Source organism: Oxyura jamaicensis (genome assembly GCF_011077185.1).
Source record: "Oxyura jamaicensis isolate SHBP4307 breed ruddy duck chromosome 5 unlocalized genomic scaffold, BPBGC_Ojam_1.0 oxy5_random_OJ72223, whole genome shotgun sequence".
NCBI lineage: Eukaryota > Metazoa > Chordata > Aves > Anseriformes > Anatidae > Oxyura > Oxyura jamaicensis.
Window position 1 is genome coordinate 1 of NW_023303939.1, and position 14626 is coordinate 14626.

Here is a 14626-nt window from a genome sequence, read left to right on the forward strand (position 1 = left end):
ACTGTCTGTGTGCAGTTTCTCCCTCGGCTTTTCATGACTGAGCACAGCAGAAGATCGTGAATAAGCTTTTGCAAATTGCTTATGGCTAAACTCATGAAACCAATACTGCATCCCAAAAAGCTGGACCTGGAGGGGCTGTCACTGGTGGCATCCAGGAAACACAGTCATGAAAAACAGCCCGATCCTAGGAGAGAAAATTACAGCTAGGTTCATCACAAATTACAAAGGAAAAATAAATAATGGATAAATAAAATCATCACTGCACATGCAAAATCACATATATCAAGAAAATATCTGTGGCCCATCCCTTTAAGTCCCTCCCAGAGACATCCAGACTTTTCCTCCATCAATAATATTTAAAAATAAAAAGTATCTAAAAACATCCCACCCTAGGTCATCCATGATTTGGTATTTACCTCTATGAATTCTTCTTATCTTAATATTTATCTGTTAGCAATAGAAGTCCCTGTTAAATCTCATGAAAACAGCAAGTGAGGGCAGCATTGCTTCTTCTACTTAATAGAATACTTAATTCTTGCACATCACCAGCCCTGTGAATCGCAGTGTTGTTCAAAATTACACAGTTTGTCTCTATTCCCACAATGGTCCTTTCTTCCTCCTCCCCCTGTGACCTCTCTGAGACATGCAGCTATGAAACAACTCTGCAAAGGGACTTCTCTAAGAAGCTGCCTTCACCTAATATTGCCTTACGGGATATAGAGTCATCACTGCTTTGGGACCCAGGGACTTGTGGAGCAGTCCCAGCCCCAGGGAACTCATAAAACTTGCCTTTGCTCTAAGTTGCAATATTAAAAAACATTTCTGTGCTAAGGCAAAATGAAGTTGGCTTGGTCTTCCTCTAGATCTGAGATAAAAGGGTTGGTCTCCAGGTTCCAGCTCTCCAGGAGTTGTCCACTCCTTTTTATTCAAAGGAAAATAAACATGTGTCTCTGTTTCTGTGCCTTTGCTTACCCAGCAACTTTAGTAAGGACCTCTGGAATGGGATTCATTGCACCCCATTTCAGATTCAGCACGGATTGCAACCCAAAGCTCAGTGCCTGCTGTTACCTCTCCCGTGAGCCTCTGGCCAACGCAATCAGCAGGGCTGATGCCTCCCTCAGCTGATGAACGCTGGTGTCTGACCTGGACCCCACCAATGTACTTGACCAAATCCCCCTCAACCACAGAGGGCACTGACATACAGAGTCAGGGAATCACGGAACAGCTTGGGTTGGAAGCAGCCTTAAAGATCATCCGGTTCCAACCCCCTTGCCACAAGCAGGGATGTCACCCACCAGACCAGGTTGCTCCAAGCCCCATTCAGCCTGGCCTTAACTTCTAAAGTTCAGGGCCCTGACTTTGCTCTTTGTCAGGCTCATTTTCCTCAAGGTCATTAACTCCTCAAGCGCATGGTTGCTGCAGCCCAGGCTGCCTCTGTTGTCAACCTCCTTACTGAGTTCATCCGCACTGGTGAGCACCAGGCCCCGTAACTGGCTGGTTGGTGACACGGTGCTGCTCGATGCTAAGAGCCACGTCCTTTCCAATGGAGGTGGTTCCCAGCTCTAATCACCGAGTAAAAAAAGGGGACGTGGATCCTACACCTGAGACAGCAGCATTTGCTCAAGCTTATGTTTAAATCAAATTTGACCAGAATTAAGGTAACTCCACTTAAAATAGAGAGCTCCAGCAGATCTCTGAGATCCAGCACCTGCTTTCTGCAGGAGACGATTTCAGAGGCAAGACCCCGAAGACACGATAATCAGGGTTAAACCACTGTTTGTTGCCTTCTTTCTGCCTCCTTAAGTAAAACAAACTTCAGCTGGAAGCTTATGTGCATCTAAAGTAGGAGTGTTTGAGAGACACTGAGACAAAGCTACAACAGTTTTTGAGGACGTATCCTGCCCGTTGAGAGGAGAGGCTGCCAAAGCAACTGGCAGCCCAACAGAACAGATGCCGGTGCCAGCCCCATCTCTGCTCGCTGCTCGTTTGCTCCCCAACCGTCAGGATTAGGAAGCTCTTTCTGGTTTCCCCAAGGACAGCAAGCTTGCAGGATGGGCAGGAAAGTGGTGTCATTTGGCTCTGTGAGACAGGGCTCGGTCAGGAAGCCACAAAAAGCCAAGCAGACGTGCTGGAGCCACAGTCTTGTATTTTAGCTCACCAAAAGTTCTTGTTTGCATTTAAATTCAGAGGAGGGTGGAGGTGAGACCAGCTGGACACAAAGCCTGGGGGCCATGTTCATTAAATATTGTATTTCCCGCACTGCCAAATAACAGCTGCAGGTCACAGCAGCAAGACGAGGCATGCCGGGGCCATAAACAAAACATAAAAATAGCGTGGAGGCTTCTACAAAAAAGAAATAAGTGGCAATCGTCCCTTCACCTAGGTTAAACAGCACCCTGAGGATGGCAGTGGTGGAGCAGCAGGAGCACGGGGGATCGGCAGGGACTGTGCACCAAGAACTTCACTTTGCCTTGTTACTGCCAGCAAGCACCCCACGGGCTTAACTTTAGGGCCGAGGAAGGACCTGAGGCTGAGATTTCCTAGGGAGAATTTGCCACATGGGAAACCCCAGTGGGGTGCCCCCCTCGGCAGGGCGGCTGCAGTGCTGATAAGGCAGGAACGGGAGGGCAAACCCTGGGAGGGAGACACCTGGCTTGCTCCAGAGTGATGGGAAAGAAAACGATGGGCTGGATTAAAGAGTAACCAGGAGTTATCAAGATTCTCGGGAAACAAAGGAGGACTCAGACCCACTGCCTCACATGTCCCTGAACACACAGGTCAGGGCTACCCATGTGTCAACAGATCGGCAGGTCACCACCATCCAGATTTGATTTAATCCAGATAAGCAGCCTCTGCCCTGCCACACCCCCACCCCAAACTACAATTGCAGGTTACTGCATGGCCCTAGGGTATCGCCAGAGCTCCCGCTGTCACCACGGTCCTTACGGATGGCACAGTATGGTATGGCTGAGGTGAAACCCAAACTGGAGCATTTAGGCTTATTTTTTCATGCACACAACAAGGCAGCGCCCGCTTGTGCATCATCTGCAGGAAAGCAGCAGGAGAGGCTTCAGGGCAGGCATCGGCACCGGCCCAAGCTAGTGTGGGTGCAAAACTTTGGGTGGTTTGGGGCCTGAAGGAGAAGACCACCGTGGTTCCCATGAGCTATTGTGGGCAGGGTACCGTGGAGACCATGTCTTGTCTCACTGTCCATGTGAAGACCGAAAGCAAAGGAGTGGAGCAGTGGGCAGGGGTTGTTCGGTAGCACCTACCCTCAGGGGGAGCCCTTGCTGCAGTACCTAAGTGCTTTGTACGTGTGCCTTCATTCAAAGCAGAGGTCACCTGACCACCATACTTAATTTTTTATCTGTTAATCATTGAATGAGATTTGAGTATAAACAAGGAAAAACATTTCCCACGTAGCATACCAGTTAGTTGCTGTCATCTTTCTTTTTTTTGATAAAGGTGTTTCCGTCCTGAGGCCAGCTCTGCTGGCCCTTAACGACTTTACAACACTTCCTTGAAAGAGAGCTAGATTTCCTGGAACAACAGGATTCACCTCGTTTGCCCCCATGTGCTGAGCAGAAGGGACAGCCTCTGCTGCCCATTGTGAGAGAAACACCTTATGTGACCAAAAAACTGAGCACATCACTCACACCTTTATTCTGCTTAGCCATACATGTACAACATACAAGATCTTTTCATTTTTGTGAGTCTCCTCAAAGCCTCCTTCACCTCCTGGTTCCTCAGGCTGTAGATCAGGGGGTTCAGCATGGGGGTCACCACGGTGTAGAGCACTGCTGCCTGCTTATCATCCCTGGAGCTGGCCTTTAGGTACATAAAGATTGATGTCCCGTAGAAGATGCTCACTACGGTCAGGTGGGAGGCGCAGGTGGAGAAGGCTTTGCACTTGCCTTCGGCCGAGCAGATGCTCAGGATGGTGGAGATGATGGCGATGTAGGAGAGCAGCACAACGAGGCCGCTGGAGATGCCGAATAGAGATGCTAAAGTCCTTAGCATAATTTGGTTGAGGGTGGTGTCAGAGGTTGAGAGCGATAACAGAGGGGAAATGTCACAGAAGAAGTGGTCGATGATGCGGGAGCTGCAGAAGGATAAACGCAACATGCCGATGGTCTGCCCCATGCCATTCGTCAGCCCCACGAGGTACGAGCAGGTCATCAGCTGGAAACAGCACTTTGGGGACATGGTGACCAAATACAGCAGGGGATGGCAGATGGCCACGTAGCGGTCGTACGCCATCATGGCCAGCAGGAAGCCCTCAGTCACCCCCAGAAGGTCAAAAATGAACAACTGAGCTACACACCCAGCGTAAGTAATGCACTTCTCCCACAGAAAGTCAGCCAGCATCTTGGGGGTGATAGCAGTGGAAGAACAGAGGTCTACGAAAGCCAGATTGCCCAGGAAATAATACATGGGGGTGTGGAGCCGCGGGCTGGCCATGATTAACGCGAGCATCCCCAGGTTCGCCAGGATGGTGGCAATATAGATAAGCAGAAACAGCAGGAAGAGGGCAGCCTGAGCCCCGGGGTCATTGGTGAGCCCCATTAGGCTGAAGGCGGTCACTGGGGTGCAGTTACTTCCTGACATTAGCTCGACGCACGCTTTCTGCATGAAGCACGATCGTGACCTCCTTGCTGGCAGTTCCTTCTGCTACAGGCAGGAATCTCCCAGGCAAAAAGCCCTCTCCCCAGCAGGCCCTGTTCGGAGACAAGACCTAAAGGCAAATTTCAGGCATGGATCAAGTAGAGAGAGCTTGCCGAGAGACATACCACCGCGTGGGTAACATGAACAGGGTGCTGCAAAACCCAAACTCTGCTCGAGCTGCACTCACTCTGAGGCCATCCTACTCGAGCTGAAACAGGGACAAATGCAGAGAAAGGCAGAGAAACACGGTGCTCTTACAGCCTGGCACCGATTATTCACCCTTGCTCTCCTAGGCACATGCCACCCACCTGCTTCTTCCTCCTTTGCTGGGATTTCTTCTTAACTGTGAGCCCTGGGGACACAGAGGTTTCTCTTGGCTTCCTCTTTTAGCTATATATTTTTTTTTTTCCTGGTTCTATTGCCTGTTTTTAGAGAAATGGGGATTTTTCTAGAGAAACAGGCAGCCCCAAAAGCTGAACAATCTCTCCTTGAAAATACTTTTTGGAAAAAAAAAACATAAAAATAAAAAAATCATCGTTGGGACCTGTCCCCTGCCTTAGGGAGCGAGTTCCCTGAGTGTTCTTTACAGGAAAGCTTCTGGTCCCCATCCAGGAGCCCTTCCTGGCCAGGGAGCAGGGGAAGCCCCCCGAGCATGCCCCCCTCTCTCCCATGGAAAGCAAAGGGAAGGCTTAAAGAACAAAGCTGAGCATATGAGGCTTTGCCCAGCTGAGCTATGCCAGCAGTGCCCACAACCTCCCTGTCCCACAGCCACGCGCGGACACTCACCACACAGGTTCCCAGCGGTGAGGGACACAAAGCCCACACACGTGTCTTTATCACTTGCCCTCTCTGAGCTCTTTCCTTCTTGCAGGAGAAAACTGGGCGAGACTGGTGCCGCGAGGCTCACTCACATTTCGGAGGTGTCTCTTTCTGCTTCCCTGGCGAGGACCTCAGGGATGGACACAGACATGCCTGCCCCAGGCTCTGCGGGGCAGCCAAATATCTAACCACTCCCAGCAAACACCCCCACTACCACGTCACCCGGGGATTTGGGGGCCGAGAGCCTCCTGGAGCCCCAGGAGAGGGGCGAAGCCCAAAGCGGGTTGTTATCCTTTCTCTGTGCACCTTGGCTTGGAGAAGCAGCGTACCCAGAGGAGATGACAAGATCAAGGGGGCTTCGGGCTCTCGTTAGAGCAAGCCCCAGACCGCCACGTGGCCGGCCACATCTGCTGCTTGAACATCCCAAAGGTCACCACAGCCTCACCAGTGCGCAGTTTGATGTTATCACGATGGGGAGCTGGGCACGGGCAACAAAACACCTTTCCGCCTATCTTCAGCTCCTTGCATGCAGGCCAATAGCTTGCAAATTTAGCTACGAGGAGCCGGTGGGAGATGGTGGTGACCTTGCTAAAGCCAAAGCAAATATCCCCCACTGCTCTCCTGATTGCCCACAGGGCCACCACCTCACCATCCCAGCCACCCGGGTGGGCTGGGTGTGATTTCCCCTCAGTAGATCCACTTTGGCTCCTCGCTGCCACCTTCTTGTCCTTCCTCTGCCTGCAAAGAGCTTCCAGGACGGTTCCTTCCGTGATCCTGCTGAGGCTGTGCGCAGCCCTTCTGTGCTCCACGATGCTTGGGGTGGTGCCTGGCTTCGTGGCGAGGAGAAGCTGTGCCAAGTGGGGTCAGGTTAGCCAGGAACCAGGCCCAGATGTACCCCCTTGACACCCTCGGGCTGTAGGAAGCCCCCCTGAGGGGCACCAGCGGGCAAGCACCCAGGTGCCAGAGGAATCGCTGCATTCATGGCCTCAAAATAGGAGGCTTGCAGCCCTGGGAAGGAAGAAATGAAACTGAAAAATGCTGACGCCCCGAAGCAGCCACTTTCACAAGCCTCGTGGTTTTTTGAAGCCAACCACCCCATTTTCTGGCACCTGGAGGCCTCTCTTCCAAGGAGCAGCTGCTAAAAGCCAGGTTTGCTGCATGGCATCCAAACCCCCATCCCAAATCCCCCCCGCTGATGGTGACTGGGGAGGTTATTTTGGGCAGGCTTTGCAGAAAACCAGGGGAAAGCAGGAAAATGGGATGCAGGGGCCGCGACACCGTGGCTCAGCCGTGCCGAGCCCCCGCCTCCGCTGTCACATCGCCGCTCGCACCTCCTCATCTCCCGCTCGATGCCGGCCCAGGGCTGACAGCAGGAGACGGATGGGGCCGAGCCGGCGCCGCAGGGGATGCAGGGGGGGCGGTGACGGATGAGGGGGCTCAGAGAGGTGGTGCCCCCCCCTCCCTGCTCTGCTCCCATCCTGCTCCCCAAAACCCGGTGCTGCTGGGGTGCTGACCCCAAAGGCGGTGTCACCGTCACCGCAGCTGTGTTAGTGGTCCCGTGGCATTTGGGGACTCGTCCCCACTCTGTAGCACTGGTCATATCCCCCCACCTGCTCCTTCCCCAGCCCTGGGTACCCCCAGACCCAGCTGAGGGTCCCAAAGCCACCGCTCGTCCCTCGTCCATCACCGTCGCATCAAGGCACGAAGGCAGCGTGGGAGGGGGGGGCCGTGCTCCCACCGCCCCCGAGGCCCCGCTGCTGCTCCAGCCCCCTCGTCTCCACCCCCGAGCAGGGGGATAAAACCCCCTCAGTGTGCCGGGGGGGGCTGCAGTCCAGAGCTGGTGGAGCCACGGCCGCATCCTACCCACCCATGACAGGTAACACCCCCCCATGGCACAGCCATGCCAGGGCCCCCGCATGGTCCCCGCGACGCTCAGCCGAGGGGTGCACGGGGTCTGTTCAGGGTGCCGGCTGCCCCACACGCTGCAGGCGCGTGGTCCAAACCCCATAACTGTGGGGCAGCGGTGGGGTGGGGGATGAAGCCATGCCATGCCGTGCTGGGGACCCCCCAGCCCTCCCCGTGAATGAGGCTGGGGGTGCGCGGGGTCATTTCCCGAAGGCAGGGCGCAGGAACCGCAGCGCCCATGGCCCCCCAACCCCGCAGCCTTCCTGGCCACACCGGGCGAGGGCCCCCCCTCGGGCACCATCCCCGGGTGGGCGTGCGAGGGGCCGGGGGCCGGCGGCAAGAACCGGCGCGTGTGCCACGCCGCGGCACGGCTGGAGATGGGCAGCCTCTGGGAGGAGTTCAACCGCCTGGGCACCGAGATGATCGTCACCAAGGCGGGCAGGTAGGCGCCGCGGAAGGGTGCTGGGGGGTCCCAGGGTAGGGGGCACCCCCACGGCCTCCCCCTCCCCGCAGGAGGATGTTCCCCACCTTCCAGGTGAAGCTGTCGGGGCTGGACCCGTCGGCCGACTACGTCCTGCTGATGGACTTTGTCCCGCTGGATGACAAGAGATACAGGTGGGGATGGGGAGGGATGAGGGCGCAGGGGCCGTGTCCTGGTGGTGCTGAGCCCTCCCCCGGCCCCGCAGGTACGCCTTCCACAGCTCCTCCTGGCTGGTGGCCGGCCGTGCCGACCCGGCGGCCCCCGGCCGCGTCCACTTCCACCCCGACTCGCCCGCCAAGGGGGCCCAGTGGATGCGGCAGATCGTCTCCTTCGACAAGCTCAAGCTCACCAACAACCTCCTGGACGACAACGGCCACGTGAGGACATGCCGGGGGGGGCACACGGCAGGGGAGGGTGGCGAGGAAGGGGGGTGCCCACCGCCTGTCCCCTGTGTCCCCCCCCCCCAGATCATCCTCAACTCCATGCACCGCTACCAGCCCCGCTTCCACGTGGTGCTGGTGGACCCCCGGCGCGACAGCGAGCGCTTCGCCCACGAGAACTTCAAGTCCTTCAGCTTCCCCGAGACCCAGTTCATGGCGGTGACGGCTTACCAGAACCACCGGGTGAGCTGGGGCCGGGGGGAGGAGGACACATGGGGGGTCCCCCCCACCCCACGCCCCCTGACCCCCAGATCTCCGCAGATCACCCAGCTGAAGATCGCCAGCAACCCCTTCGCCAAGGGCTTTCGGGACGGCGAGCCCGAGCCGTGGTAAGGTGCTGGGTGCTGCCGTGACGCCGCGGTGATGGGCTCCACACCGCCTGCCCTGCAGCCACCCTCCCCATCTCTCTTGCAGGTGCGGGGGCACGCTGTCCCCCCCCCCGGGCTGCTGCACAGCAGAAAGGTCGGGGGGCTGGGGGCCGCGCTGCCCCCCCGCTGCTCCCTCACGGCCGTGGGGCGCTGGCAGCTGTGCCCCCCCCCGGCTTCCCCGCACCACCTTTCCAGCCCCTCGCATACCCCCACGGTGTCTACGTGGGGGCCAAGCCCCGCGCCGGCCCCTACCCACTGCCCTCCCTGCGGCCAGCCAGCTTCAGCAGCGCCGCGACCGCCTTCGGCTACGGGCAGCAGTGAGGGGGGCGCCCCCTGCACCCCCCCTTGGACCCTCACCCAAGGAGGGGACGGAGGCGGGGAGCTGGGGGGAGCCAGGGGGGCTTTATTCGCTGTGGAAGCCTCTGGGTTTGGAAGGGAGAGGAGGAGGCCCGGGGGCTGCTGCAGCTGGACGCCCCCAGCCCCCCATCTCTGGGGGGTTCCCGGCGATGCTGCGAGCCCCCCAGGTCCACGCGGCACGGAGCGGCTCGGCTACTCCCAGGCGTCAGGCGCGAAGGCGAAGGGGCACAGCTTGTAGCCAGCACCCACGTAAAACTTGTTCTGGAACTCCACCCTGCCAGGAAGGGGGGGAATGGTGAGATTCGGCCATGCCTGCAGGGGTCCCGTCCCCCCCCCCCCCCCCCCCGCCAGGCTCACCAGTGCAGCCGGAGGGCATGCAGGAAGGCGGAGAGCCCCTCCATCACCAGCAGGATGGCCACGGTCAGCACGGCGAAGACGGCGAAGACGGGCACCAGCACAGCGCCGCCCGCGTAGCTCAGCCGCATGAAGCCGTTGCGCATCACCATGGTCCACAGGACCTCCGAGAGCTCTGGGGGGCAGCGGGGGGACAGTGAGGCTCAGCCCGGCTCCCGGGGGGGGGTTCGTGGGGTGAGGGGGGGGGCACTCACGCGCGTGGGCCAGGCTGAGCGCCCAGAGCCGCAGGTAGGACGCGGTGTTGGAGATGCAGCCCAGGCAGTACTCGATGGTGTGGATGGCTTGGTGCATGAAGACCTCGGAGAAGTCCATGTGCTGCGGGGACAGAGGTGGGATGTGTGTCTGTGTGGTTGGGGGGGTCTGGACACAGCCCGACGCCCTCGCCCACCCCCAGCCCTCACCTCGGCATCGGGGCCGTGCCCCCCCACTCTCCACGTCCTCCTTGGTGGCGTTGACAGAGTTGCCGGCCTCCTGCCCCTCCAGCAGCGGCTCCTGCTCTGCAGCCACCGGCTGCACGGGGACATCGGCCCTGGTCAGGCCATGCCACCGCGCCCCCTGCCCCGTCCAAGCCCCCCGCCCTGTCCCCAGCCTCACCGGGGGGTGGTCTGTCTTCCGCCTGCGCCGCCGGCAGCACAGGTACAGGGGCGTCCCCAGGAGCAGGACGGGCACCGACGCCAGCGCCAGCACCACCAGCACCATCTGCACCGGCACCTGCACGCGGCACGCGGCGTTACGGGGTCCCACCAGCACCCACATCCCACCCAACCCCACCGGGCAGCGAGGCCGGGCTCAGCCCCAGCTCGCGATGCCGGGCGGGGGTCCCGGAGATGCTACCTGCCCCTCGTAGAGCGGGAGGTTGTCGGCGTTGGAGGTGAAGAGGAACATGTCGATGAAGTGGATGAGGATGCTGGGAGCCACCCGGGAGTCGGCGGCGCCGAACTTGATCCACTTGTAGAAGATGAGGAAGACGAGGTAGCCGAAGAGCGCCAGCAGGAAGACCACCTCGGGCAGGAGCTCCAGCACCAGCCGGTGCCGCTGCTGGAAGTGCCTGGGCAGGGGGCACCAGCCGGGCTCACCACGCCCACCCAGATCTGATGCAGGGGGGCAGGACCCCCCTCGCCCCCCCCCCCCGCCCCGGGTGAGTCCGACCCCAGCCCCCTTGGCACGACACAGGGAGGGGGACTCACACGTGGTTGAAGACGCCCAGCAGGACGCCGAAGCCCATGTGCACGATGCCCAGCACCACCGACATCTTCATCTTGAAGGAGTTGAGGAAGTTGAGGTGGTTGGTGGCCAAGCTCCAGATCTGCCGGGGGCAAGGCGGGTGAGACGCCGGGCCACCCCACCGAGGGTCCCGTCCCGTCCTCGCCCCCGCGGGACACTCACCGGGTCAATGCCGAAAGGATAGGGCCCTTGGAAGACACCGGTGATGTTGGGGTCCAGGGTGAGGGACGGGTGGGTGGCGAGGTAGTCAGAGCTGCAGGCAGAGAGAGGGGGTCAACACGAGGGGGTCAGCACAGGGAGGGAGCCGGGGGGCACGCAGGGCCAGGGGGTCCCACCTCCAGGAGGAGCGGTTGGCCATGGTGGCCACGCTCCAGGCCGAGGGGAAGATGGCGGTGGCTTTGCTGAAGCACTCGTTGTAGATGAAGCCGGTGTAGATGGAGAAGGCCCCCATGAGCAGGATGAGGTAGCGCCCCTCGAAGAACGTCTGCCAGATCTGCGGGGGGGGCAAAACGTGGCTCCCTGCTACCGCCCCTGTCCCACGCTGTGCCCGTCCCACACCACCCTGCCCACACCTCCAACTCTGCAGCCAGGTGGCCCTGCGCCACACCGACCCTGTCCCACGCCTCCAACCCTGTCCCGTGCCTCCACGACCCGGTCGCGGCCCCCCAGCCCTGCCCCACGCCGCGTCCCGCTCACCTCGTTGCTGGCCTGCCGCAGGCTGGGGCTGTTCTCGTACAGCACCATCCAGAGGGCGAAGAGGAACATGAGCAGCCCGTGCCCCACGTCCCCAAACATGATGGCGAAGATGAAGGGGAACGTGATGATGGCGTAGGGCGCTGCGGGGGCACGGGCACTGCGTCACACTGGGACCCCCCCCCCAGCTCTGGGGTGCCGAGGGGAGGGTCCGGGGGTCCTTACCGGGGTTCACCTCCTGGTAGCTGGCCACCCCGTAGGCGTCCACGATGCTCTGGAAGCCGGCGGTGAACTTGTTGGTGCGGATGAGGGTGGGGGGGGCTCTCCATGGTGGGGATGCGCTGCACGAAGCACTCCACGCTCGAGCCGCTCTTGTACTGTGGGGAGGGCACCCAGGGCCTGACCCCCGCGCCGTGATGGGGAGGGGGCCCGTCGGGTTGGGGGGGTGCAAGCTGGGGGTGGCACGGGGATGCAGGGCACAAGGGGGTAGGGGACAAACCTCGCCCCATGACACGTCCCAGCACGGGGCACGTCATGGGGGTGGCGCTTCTCACCCTAGCACAAAGACACTGTGGAGCCCCTGGCAGGAGGACACGGGGCCACCAAGCAATGCCTGCCATGAGGACACGGGGCCACCAAGCAATCCCTGCCATGAGGACATGGGGCCACCAAGCAATCCCTGCCATGAGGACATGGGGCCACCAAGCAATCCCTGCCATGAGGACATGGGGCCACCAAGCAATCCCTGCCATGAGGACACGGGGCCACCAAGCAATCCCTGCCATGAGGACATGGGGCCACCAAGCAATCCCTGCCATGAGGACATGGGGCCACCAAGCAGCCCTTGCCGCAGCAGGCACCCACCGATCCTTGGCGCAGGGCGTCCTGCACCTGGGTGAGGTCCCGCACGGGGCACCAGACCTCGGCGATGAGGCACTTCTCGGTGACGTCCAGGCTGCACTGGTTGAGGACGAGGTAGATGGCCTTCATCTTCTGCACCTGCACCCGCCACGTGGGCAACGCCAGCACCACCTTGTCCAGCACCTGCGCCAGGTACTGCTCCGTCTCCTCCAGCACCTGCGCGCACCCAGGTGGGGGGGTCAGGGATGGGGGGGTCTCAGTGCACCCCCCCCAGACACCCTCACGGTGCCCTGCTCACCACGCTGAGGTCCTGGATCTGGCTGAGCAGCCCGTTCAGCGTTTCTGCCCGGCTGGCCTCGCTCTCCGGATAGGGGTAGACCTGGCAGTGGAAGCTGGGACAGACGGACACCGCCGTGTCGGGGTGGGGGGGGCAGTGCTAAATAAACCTTTTTGTGGCCGGATGGCGTGAGGCTGCTCACTCACCAGTCCGAGATCTTGCGGATCTTCTGCCCAATCTGCTCACCCCAGTAGGAGATGAGGAAGATGACCCAGGTGACGCTCTCACCCTGGGGACAATGTAGGTCACGTCAGCCCCGGCCACCTCATTCCCCTTCCCTGCCACCCCCCAGCGCCACACTCACCGTGTCCGGGTCCTCCAGGGGCTCAGGCATCTCCACGAAGCTGGCCACCAGGTAGCCACGGCAGGCACGCCACAGCAGCCGCTCAAAGGCGCTCACCCGCCACGGGTGGATGACGCCGGTCACGAAGCTGCGGGGACGCGGTGTGGGCGCTGGGACGGGCACGGCTCTGCCACCACCCCTGCCCTGTATCCAACCCGTACCCTACAGCTTTGTCCCTGCCCTGTGGCCCATCTCCAATCCACATTCTACAGGTGTGCCATTGCCCCACGGCCATGCCACTGCCCAATGGCCCACCTCCAACCCCTGTCCCACGGCTTTCCCGAGTGCCCCACGGCCATGCCCCTGCCCAAGCCCTACCTTCAACCCTAACCCCACACCCTCACTCTCTACGGGCACGCCTTTGCCCTTCTCCAACCCTTACCCTCCAGCCTTCCTAAATGCCCCATGGCCATGCCATCGCCCCGTGGTCCACGTCCAACCCTTGTCCCTCCACCATGCCCCTGCCCCATGGTTCACCTCCAACCCTTGTCCTGCAGCCGTGCCCCCGCGCACAGGTGACAGCCTCCCCCCAGGAGACCCCTCGGGCCCCCCTTACTTGATCTTGCGGTCGAGGTGCTGGTGCACAGAGGGGTCGAGCAGAGGATCGTGCTCGGAGAACGCCCGGGTCGACGGCGGGGATCCGGGGGGGGCCCTGCAGTACCGGGGAGCAGAGAGAGGAGGCTGGGGGTGGCGGGGCGCAGGGCGGTGACCCCAAGGCTGGGGAGGTGACGGGGGGGTCCCGGCACCCACCGGCACGCTGGTGAGGCGCTGCCCCTCGCGCAGGACGTGCAGGTACTGGCGCAGGTCCCGCAGGTGCCCGCGCAGGGCGGCACGGTTCCGGCTGACCTCCCGCAGCTCCCGCGCCAGCTGCTCCGACTGCTCCTGCACCCGCAGTGCCTCGCGGGCCAGCGGCGCCGGGGGGTTGTCGGGGCACGGCCCCAGCTCCCGCCCGGCCCCGCGCAGCTCCTGCTGCAGGAAGGCTGCAAGAAAAGCAGTGGGAGAGGGGCTCGGGGAGGGTGGGACCCCCGCCGGCAGCCCCGCGCCCCCCTCCCCGGCACTCACTGAAGGTCTTCTCCATCTCCTCGCAGCGCCGCACCTCGCCCACGAAGCGCCGCTGGAAAGCGCTCACGTGGGGGTTCAGCTGGGGAGGGAGGGGGCACGGTCATGGGGGGCTGAGGGGCAACGCGTGGGCCAGCACCGTGCCACCAACCCCGGCACCCCCAGCACCCCACACAGCCCGCACCAGCCCCCTGCTCCCACAGCACCCCGGCCCAACCCCCTGCACCCAGAGCCCCCAAACACCCACACCAAAACCCCTGCACCCAGGGCACCCAAAGCCATCCATCCCCCCCCCCACACCCAAAACACCCCAGGGTCCTGCACCCAGAGCACCCTAAACCACCCAAATCCAAACCCTTGCACCCTTGGCACCCAAGCCACCCATCCCAATCCCCTGCACCCCAAACGCCCCCAAACCTTTGCACCCAGACCACCCGACCCCCTGCACCCACACCCATCCATTCCAACCCCCCTGTACCCAGAGCGCCCCAAACACCTCACGCCCGTTAGCCTGCACCCAATTACCCAAGCCCCATCCGCTGCACCCACGGCACCCAAACCTGTCCATCCCAATGCCCTGCACCCAAAATACCCCAAACCCCTGCACCCAGAGCACCCCAAACCATCCAAACCCCAACCCAAACCTTGCACCCAAGGCAC

At 61.0% G+C, this 14626-nt stretch overlaps 3 protein-coding genes across 3 annotated transcripts; 1 reads left to right on the plus strand and 2 right to left on the minus strand.

Moving 5' to 3' along the window:
• Nucleotides 1–3640: 3640 nt before the first annotated feature.
• LOC118157329 (olfactory receptor-like protein COR4) lies at nucleotides 3641–5835 on the minus strand. The gene is made up of 2 exons (XM_035311607.1): nucleotides 5577–5835; nucleotides 3641–4735 (listed from the first exon to the last, which is right to left on the minus strand). The coding sequence occupies exon 2, from the start codon at nucleotides 4630–4632 to the stop codon at nucleotides 3670–3672; it is 963 nt and encodes a 320-aa protein (XP_035167498.1). The 5' UTR covers nucleotides 4633–4735; nucleotides 5577–5835; the 3' UTR covers nucleotides 3641–3669.
• Nucleotides 5836–7353: 1518 nt separating this feature from the next.
• On the plus strand, nucleotides 7354–8656 carry TBX10 (T-box transcription factor 10). The gene is made up of 6 exons (XM_035311606.1): nucleotides 7354–7360; nucleotides 7573–7831; nucleotides 7903–8004; nucleotides 8076–8247; nucleotides 8338–8493; nucleotides 8572–8656. The coding sequence occupies exons 1-6, from the start codon at nucleotides 7354–7356 to the stop codon at nucleotides 8641–8643; spliced, it is 768 nt and encodes a 255-aa protein (XP_035167497.1). The 3' UTR covers nucleotides 8644–8656.
• A 405-nt stretch (nucleotides 8657–9061) lies between these two features.
• On the minus strand, nucleotides 9062–14069 carry LOC118157330 (V-type proton ATPase 116 kDa subunit a3-like; the record flags this gene model as incomplete). The annotated part of the gene is given in 20 exon segments (XM_035311608.1): nucleotides 9062–9309; nucleotides 9393–9564; nucleotides 9644–9764; nucleotides 9851–9874; nucleotides 9876–9959; nucleotides 10044–10160; nucleotides 10284–10497; nucleotides 10637–10755; nucleotides 10836–10926; nucleotides 11009–11166; nucleotides 11370–11509; nucleotides 11592–11685; nucleotides 11687–11743; nucleotides 12231–12443; nucleotides 12526–12619; nucleotides 12711–12793; nucleotides 12869–12995; nucleotides 13464–13559; nucleotides 13638–13887; nucleotides 13970–14069. Coding segments are annotated over 20 exon segments (2436 nt in total), but the record flags the coding sequence as incomplete, so codon positions are not given.
• Nucleotides 14070–14626: the final 557 nt, after the last annotated feature.